The sequence below is a fragment of the Oncorhynchus gorbuscha genome, linkage group LG24, assembly GCF_021184085.1.
Source record: "Oncorhynchus gorbuscha isolate QuinsamMale2020 ecotype Even-year linkage group LG24, OgorEven_v1.0, whole genome shotgun sequence".
Classification (NCBI taxonomy): domain Eukaryota; kingdom Metazoa; phylum Chordata; class Actinopteri; order Salmoniformes; family Salmonidae; genus Oncorhynchus; species Oncorhynchus gorbuscha.
In genome coordinates, this window is record NC_060196.1 from 52,269,455 (window position 1) to 52,277,645 (window position 8,191).

At 55.3% G+C, this 8,191-nt stretch overlaps 1 protein-coding gene across 2 annotated transcripts in view; it reads left to right on the forward strand.

Moving 5' to 3' along the window:
- LOC124012601 (polypeptide N-acetylgalactosaminyltransferase 4-like) overlaps nt 1-7,718 on the forward strand; it is a 43,614-nt gene extending 35,896 nt beyond the window's left edge. For both annotated transcript variants that reach the window (XM_046326401.1, XM_046326400.1), the window contains exons 10-11: nt 5,652-5,804; nt 6,008-7,718. In XM_046326401.1, the coding sequence (XP_046182357.1) occupies nt 5,652-5,804; nt 6,008-6,148 (294 nt within the window). In that variant the 3' untranslated portion in view covers nt 6,149-7,718. The remainder of the gene's footprint in view (nt 1-5,651; nt 5,805-6,007) is intronic.
- The last annotated feature ends 473 nt before the right edge of the window (nt 7,719-8,191 follow it).

The following is an 8,191-nucleotide window of genomic DNA, read 5'->3' on the forward strand; positions in this document are numbered from 1 at the left end:
GAGGGTGAGAGAGAGGAGAGGGTGCGAGAGAGAGAGGGTGGTGCGCAGAGAGAGAGAGGTGCGCAGAGAGAGAGAGGTGCGAGAGAGAGAGAGAGAGCGCAGAGAGAGAGAGAGAGAGAGAGGTGCGCAGAGAGAGAGAGAGAGAGAGAGTGCGCAGAGAGAGAGAGAGAGAGAGAGAGGTGCGCAGAGAGAGAGAGGTGCGAGAGAGAGAGAGGGGTGCGCAGAGAGAGAGAGAGAGGGTGCGCAGAGAGAGAGAGAGAGAGAGGGTGCGCAGAGAGAGAGAGGGTGCGCAGAGTGCGCAGAGAGAGAGAGGGTGCGCAGAGAGAGAGAGAGAGAGGGTGCGAGAGAGAGAGGGTGCGCAGAGAGAGAGAGGGTGCGCAGAGAGGGAGAGAGAGAGAGAGGGTGCGCAGAGAGAGAGAGAGAGAGAGAGGGTGCGCAGAGAGAGGTGGGAGCGAGAGAGAGAGAGAGAGAGAGAGAGGGTGCGCAGAGAGAGAGAGAGAGAGAGAGTGCGCAGAGAGAGAGAGGGTGCGCAGAGAGAGAGAGAGAGAGAGGGTGCGCAGAGAGAGAGAGAGAGAGAGAGGGTGCGCAGAGAGAGAGAGGGTGCGCAGAGAGAGAGAGAGAGCGAGAGAGAGAGAGGTGCGCAGAGAGAGAGAGAGGGTGCGCAGAGAGAGAGAGGGTGCGCAGAGAGAGAGAGAGAGAGGGGTGCGCAGAGAGAGAGAGAGAGAGGGTGCGCAGAGAGAGAGAGGGTGCGCAGAGAGAGAGAGGGAGCGCAGAGAGAGAGAGAGAGAGAGTGCGCAGAGAGAGAGGGTGAGGAGAGAGAGAGAGAGAGGAGAGAGAGAGAGAGAGAGAGAGTGCGAGAGAGAGAGAGAGCGCAGAGAGAGAGAGAGGGTGCGCAGAGAGAGAGAGAGAGGGTGCGCAGAGAGAGAGAGAGCGCAGAGAGAGAGAGAGGGTGCGCAGAGAGAGAGAGGGTGCGCAGAGAGAGAGAGAGAGAGAGAGAGGGTGCGCAGAGAGAGAGAGGGTGCGCAGAGAGAGAGAGGGTGCGAGAGAGAGAGAGAGAGTGCGCAGAGAGAGAGAGAGTGCGAGAGAGGAGAGCAGAGAGAGAGAGAGAGGGGTGCGCAGAGAGAGAGAGAGAGAGGGTGCGCAGAGAGAGAGAGAGAGAGGGTGCGCAGAGAGAGAGAGAGGGTGCGAGAGAGAGAGAGTGCGCAGAGAGAGAGGGTGCGCAGAGAGAGAGAGAGAGAGGGAGCGAGAGAGAGAGAGTGAGAGAGAGAGAGAGAGGGTGAGAGAGAGAGAGAGAGAGAGGGTGCGAGAGAGAGAGAGAGAGAGAGAGAGAGAGAGAGAGAGAGGTGCGAGAGAGAGAGAGAGAGAGAGAGAGAGCGAGAGAGAGAGAGAGGGTGCGCAGAGAGAGAGAGAGTGCGCAGAGAGAGGGTGCGCAGAGAGAGAGAGAGGGTGCGCAGAGAGAGAGAGAGAGAGTGCGAGAGAGAGAGAGAGAGAGAGAGAGAGAGAGAGAGAGAGAGAGAGAGAGAGAGAGAGGAGAGAGAGAGAGAGGGTGCGCAGAGAGAGAGAGGGTGAGAGAGAGAGAGAGAGAGAGAGAGAGAGAGAGAGAGAGAGAGGTGCGCAGAGAGAGAGGGTGCGCAGAGAGAGAGAGAGAGAGAGAGAGAGGTGCGCAGAGAGAGAGAGAGAGAGAGAGAGAGAGAGAGAGAGAGAGAGAGAGTGCGCAGAGAGAGAGAGAGGTGCGCAGAGAGAGAGAGGTGCGAGAGAGAGCGCAGAGAGAGAGAGGGTGCGCAGAGAGAGAGAGGGTGCGCAGAGAGAGAGAGGTGCGCAGAGAGAGAGAGGGTGCGCAGAGAGAGAGAGGGAGAGCAGAGGAGAGAGAGAGCAGAGAGAGAGGTGCGAGAGAGAGAGAGCGCAGAGAGAGAGAGAGCGCAGAGAGAGAGAGTGGAGAGAGAGAGAGAGAGGTGCGCAGAGAGAGAGAGAGAGAGAGAGAGAGAGCAGAGAGAGAGAGAGGTGCGCAGAGAGAGAGAGAGAGAGAGAGAGAGAGAGCGAGAGAGAGAGGTGCGCAGAGAGAGAGAGGGTGCGCAGAGAGAGAGAGAGAGAGAGAGGGTGCGCAGAGAGAGAGAGAGAGGTGCGCAGAGAGAGAGAGGGAGAGGTGCGCAGAGAGAGAGAGAGGGAGAGAGAGCGAGAGAGAGAGAGGGTGCGCAGAGAGAGAGAGAGAGGTGCGCAGAGAGAGAGAGAGGTGCGCAGAGAGAGAGAGAGAGAGAGAGGTGCGCAGAGAGAGAGAGAGCGAGAGAGGTGCGCAGAGAGAGAGAGAGGGAGAGGTGCGCAGAGAGAGAGAGAGGGAGAGGTGCGCAGAGAGAGAGAGAGAGAGGTGCGCGGAGAGAGAGGGAGAGGTGCGCAGAGAGAGAGAGAGGGTGCGCAGAGAGAGGGAGAGGTGGTGCGAGAGAGAGAGAGGGAGAGGTGCGCGGAGAGAGAGGGAGAGGTGCGCGGAGAGAGAGGGAGAGGTGCGCAGAGAGAGAGGGAGAGGTGCGCAGAGAGAGAGGGAGAGGTGCGCAGAGAGAGAGGGAGAGGTGCGCAGAGAGAGAGGGAGAGGTGCGCAGAGAGAGAGGGAGAGGTGCGCAGAGAGAGAGGGAGAGGTGCGCAGAGAGAGAGGGAGAGGTGCGCAGAGAGAGAGGGAGAGGTGCGCAGAGGGAGGGAGAGGTGCGCAGAGGGAGGGAGAGGTGCGCAGAGGGAGGGAGAGGTGCGCAGAGGGGGAGAGAGGTGCGCAGAGGGAGGGAGAGGTGCGCAGAGAGGGAGGGAGAGAGAGAGCGAGAGGGAGAGGTGAGCAGAGGTGCGAGAGAGAGAGAGGTGCGCAGAGAGAGAGAGAGAGAGAGAGGTGAGAGAGAGAGAGAGTGCGCAGAGAGCGCAGAGAGAGGGTGCGCAGAGAGAGGGGTGAGCAGAGAGAGGGGTGAGCAGAGAGAGAGAGAGAGAGGTGCGCAGAGAGAGAGAGAGGTGCGCAGAGAGAGAGAGAGGTGCGCAGAGAGAGAGAGAGGTGCGCAGAGGGAGAGAGAGGTGCGCAGAGGGAGAGAGAGGTGCGCAGAGGGAGAGAGAGGTGCGCAGAGGGAGAGGTGCGCAGAGGGAGAGAGAGGTGCGCAGGGAGAGAGAGGTGCGCAGAGGGAGAGAGGTGCGCAGAGGGAGAGAGGGTGCGCAGAGGAGAGAGGGTGCGCAGAGAGAGGGAGAGAGGGTGCGCAGAGAGAGGAGAGAGGGTGCGCAGAGAGAGAGAGGGTGAGAGAGAGAGAGGGTGCGAGAGAGAGAGGGTGCGCAGAGAGAGAGAGGGTGCGCAGAGAGAGAGAGGGTGCGCAGAGAGAGAGAGGGTGCGCAGAGAGAGAGAGGGTGCGCAGAGAGAGAGAGGGTGCGCAGAGAGAGAGAGAGAGAGAGAGAGAGCGAGAGAGAGAGGGTGCGCAGAGAGAGAGGAGAGAGAGAGAGAGCAGAGAGAGAGTGCGAGAGAGAGAGGGTGCGCAGAGAGAGAGAGAGAGTGCGCAGAGAGAGAGAGAGCGCAGAGAGAGAGAGAGAGAGAGGGTGAGAGAGAGAGAGGGTGCGCAGAGAGAGAGAGGGGTGCGCAGAGAGAGAGGGGTGCGCAGAGAGAGAGAGGGTGCGCAGAGAGAGAGAGAGCGCAGAGAGAGAGAGTGCGCAGAGAGAGAGGGTGCGCAGAGAGAGAGAGGGAGAGCGAGAGAGAGAGAGAGAGAGAGGGTGCGAGAGAGAGAGAGAGAGAGAGAGGGTGGTGCGCAGAGCGAGAGAGGTGCGCAGAGAGAGAGAGAGAGAGCGAGAGAGGTGCGCAGAGAGAGAGAGAGGTGCGCAGAGAGAGAGAGAGCGAGAGAGTTGCGCAGAGAGACAGAGAGGGAGAGGTGCGCAGAGAGAGAGAGAGGGAGAGGTGCGCAGAGAGAGAGAGAGAGAGAGGGTGCGCAGAGAGAGAGAGAGGGTGCGCAGAGAGAGAGAGAGCGCAGAGAGAGAGAGCGCAGAGAGAGAGAGAGGTGCGAGAGAGAGAGAGAGGTGAGCAGAGAGAGAGAGAGAGAGAGGTGCGCAGAGAGAGAGAGAGGGAGAGGTGCGCAGAGAGAGAGAGGGAGAGGTGTGAGAGAGAGAGAGGGAGAGGTGCGCAGAGAGAGAGAGAGGGAGAGGTGCGAGAGAGAGAGAGGGAGAGGTGCGCAGAGAGAGAGGGAGAGGTGCGCAGAGAGAGAGGGAGAGGTGCGCAGAGAGAGAGGAGGTGCGCAGAGAGAGAGGGAGAGGTGCGCAGAGAGAGAGGGGAGAGGTGCGCAGAGAGAGAGGGAGAGGTGCGCAGAGAGAGAGAGGAGAGGTGCGCAGAGAGAGAGGAGAGGTGCGCAGAGAGAGAGGGAGAGGCAGAGAGAGGGAGGGAGAGGTGCGCAGAGGGAGGGAGAGGTGCGCAGAGGGAGGGAGAGGTGCGCAGAGGGAGGGAGAGGTGCGCAGAGGGAGGGAGAGGTGCGCAGAGGGAGGGAGAGGTGCGCAGAGGGAGAGAGAGAGAGAGAGAGGGAGAGGAGAGAGGGAGAGGTGCGCAGAGGGAGGGAGAGGTGCGCAGATAGCGGGAGAGAGAGAGGTGCGCAGAGAGCGAGAGAGAGAGGGGTGCGCAGAGAGAGGGGTGCGCAGAGAGAGGGGTGAGCAGAGAGAGGGGTGCGCAGAGAGAGGGGAGCAGAGCGAGAGAGAGAGAGGTGCGCAGAGAGAGAGAGAGGTGCGCAGAGAGAGAGAGAGGTGCGCAGAGAGAGAGAGAGGTGCGCAGAGAGAGGGAGAGGTGCGCAGAGGGAGAGAGAGGTGCGCAGAGAGAGGAGAGGTGCGCAGAGGGAGAGAGAGGTGCGCAGAGGGAGAGAGAGGTGCGCAGAGGGAGAGGTGCGCAGAGGGAGAGGTGCGCAGAGGGAGAGGTGCGCAGAGGTGCGCAGAGAGGGAGGGAGAGGTGCGCAGAGAGGGAGGGAGAGAGAGAGAGAGAGGGAGAGGTGCGCAGAGAGGGAGGGAGAGAGGGAGAGGTGCGCAGAGAGCGAGAGAGAGAGGTGCGCAGAGAGCGAGAGAGAGAGGGGTGCGCAGAGAGAGGGGTGCGCAGAGAGAGGGGTGCGCAGAGAGAGGGGTGAGCAGAGAGAGAGAGAGAGGTTGCGCAGAGAGAGAGAGAGAGAGAGAGGTGCACAGAGAGAGAGAGAGAGAGGTGCGCAGAGAGAGAGAGAGAGGTGCGCAGAGAGAGAGAGAGGGGTGCGCAGAGAGAGAGAGAGGTTGCGCAGAGAGAGAGAGAGGTTGCGCAGAGAGAGAGAGGTGCGCAGAGAGAGAGAGAGAGAGACTCGGGGGTGAAGAGAGAGGCGTGGCGGGGAGAGAGGTGCGCACAGAGAGAGAGATAGTCGGGGGTGAAGAGCGAGGCGTGGTGGGGAGAGAGAGAGTAGTGCGCGCCTCTCTCTTTCTCTCCCCCCTGCTTGCTCAACAGACATTACTTTAGACCTAGATCCAACCATTTCTCTCTTAAAAGTAAACAATTATTTTGGTGAAATCTCTTAACTGTTGAATGCTAATGTTTGGAGCTGCTGATTTGATAAGCAGAAGCACCGAGAGTAAACATTCATCCATTCCCCAGGTACGGTGGTTACTATAATTCAGATCAGCAGAGTTTAACCATGCCTCTCTCTTTCCCCCAGTACTTTGAGTACACGACACATAAGGAGATCCGCTATAACTCTGTGACGGAGCTATGTGCCGAGGTCCCAGAGGGACAGACTTACATTGGGATGAAACACTGCCCCCACGACAGAACCCCTACACCCCCCACCATCATCTGGGAGTTTAGAGAGGTGAGTGATGCAGACAAAAAACACGCATGTAAGCAGAAAAATGCTCTTACACACATACTCACTCACAGAAAAACACTACAGATGTTCATACTATGCACTACTGGGCTGATTGAATTGGTAAACACACAACAAGTTGTCTTGTCAGTCAGAAACAGACTGTATTCAACATAGCTGTAGTCTTACCTGTCTCTGTGTGACCACAGGACGGGACCGTATACCACCCTCACTCAGACATGTGTGTCACCTCCTGCCGCACAGCCGAGGGGCGAGCGGACGTCCAGATGAGGACGTGCACCCCCGGGGACAAGCACCAGCGCTGGAAGTTTGAGAACGGGGGGAACTAGCTTCACCCTAACCCTAATTGACCTTTGACCTAAGTGCAATTACAGTTCCACGGTGGACGATTGAGAGGCAGGATTTTTAAAGAGAGGACCAAGCAAAACCTCTCAGCAAACTACCTACTTGTTCCCTGTGGGAAGACTTCCTCATTTAAAGTGCCTTTGCAAACCAAGTGGGGTCCACACCAGAGGTGACCGTATTTATGCCCGTCTGTCAGAATGCCCTAGTTTTGTAGATCTTTCCTTCCTGTCACTATGGGAGTTTAAAAACAATAAGAAAGCTTGAAGGAACATTCCAGGATTGTCTAGTGGTGTCAGATCTAAAAGACTGGTTTCAAAGAGGATCAATGGCAGGCATCATGGGAATTTGGTTTTTTAATTCAGTGGGATCGGCATAGATTCTAACAAGTACTGTTGCACTACAGAATGATTTTATAGAATATTTTTTTTTTTTTCATGTAGACCACAACAAATAACTGAATTGTGTTGTCCTTAAAATAAGATTTAAAAAAGTTTAGTACATTAAAACGACTCATTTCGAGGTCTAAATGATTACTCTTTTCTATGTGTGGTTAATCTGGGGGTTTGTAATTCAAAGATAACCCTTTGAGATAGCTGAATAAGTTCCAAAGCTTTGTATCATATGAGACTTAACTATACAAGCCCCATGGAGTTAACAGAACCCTGTCATGCTAGGATACTGTGTGTTCTACTCACCAGTGTCTGTCTCTCTGGAGACTGTCATGCTAGGATACTGTGTGTTCTACTCACCAGTGTCTGTCTCTCTGTTTGGAGACTGTCATGCTAGGATACTGTGTGTTCTACTCACCAGTGTCTGTCTCTCTGTTTGGAGACTGTCATGCTAGGATACTGTGTGTTCTACTCACCAGTGTCTATCTCTCTGTTTGGAGACTGTCATGCTAGGATACTGTGTGTTCTACTCACCAGTGTCTGTCTCTCTGTTTGGAGACTGTCATGCTAGGATACTGTGTGTTCTACTCACCAGTGTCTGTCTCTCTGTTTGGAGACTGTCATGCTAGGATACTGTGTGTTCTACTCACCAGTGTCTGTCTCTCTGTTTGGAGACTGTCATGCTAGGATACTGTGTGTTCTACTCACCAGTGTCTGTCTCTGTTTGGAGACTGTCATGCTAGGATACTGTGTGTTCTACTCACCAGTGTCTGTCTCTCTGTTTGGAGACTGTCATGCTAGGATACTGTGTGTTCTACTCACCAGTGTCTGTCTCTCTGTTTGGAGACTGTCATGCTAGGATACTGTGTGTTCTACTCACCAGTGTCTGTCTCTCTGTTTGGAGACTATCATGCTAGGATACTGTGTGTTCTACTCACCAGTGTCTGTCTCTCTGTTTGGAGACTGTCATGCTAGGATACTGTGTGTTCTACTCACCAGTGTCTGTCTCTCTGTTTGGAGACTGTCATGCTAGGATACTGTGTGTTCTACTCACCAGTGTCTGTCTCTCTGTTTGGAGACTCATGCTAGGATACTGTGTGTTCTACTCACCAGTGTCTGTCTCTCTGTTTGGACCCTGTCATGCTAGGATACTGTGTGTTCTACTCACCAGTGTCTGTCTCTCTGTTTGGAGACTGTCATGCTAGGATACTGTGTGTTCTACTCACCAGTGTCTGTCTCTCTGTTTGGAGACTGTCATGCTAGGATACTGTATGTTCTACTCACCAGTGTCTGTCTCTCTGTTTGGACCCTGTCATGCTAGGATACTGTGTGTTCTACTCACCAGTGTCCGTCTCTCTGTTTGGAGACTGTCATGCTAGGATGCTGTGTGTTCTACTCACCAGTGTCTGTCTCTCTGTTTGGAGACTGTTCAAAGTAGGTTGAAATTGGGCTATTCGAACAAGACTTGAAACACTTACAGTGAGGGAAAAAAGTATTTGATCCCCTGCTGATTTTGTACGTTTGCCCACTGACAAAGAAATGATCAGTCTATAATTTTAATGGTAGGTTTATTTGAACAGTGAGACAGAATAACAACAAAAAAATCCAGAAAACGCATGTCAAAAATGTTATAAATTG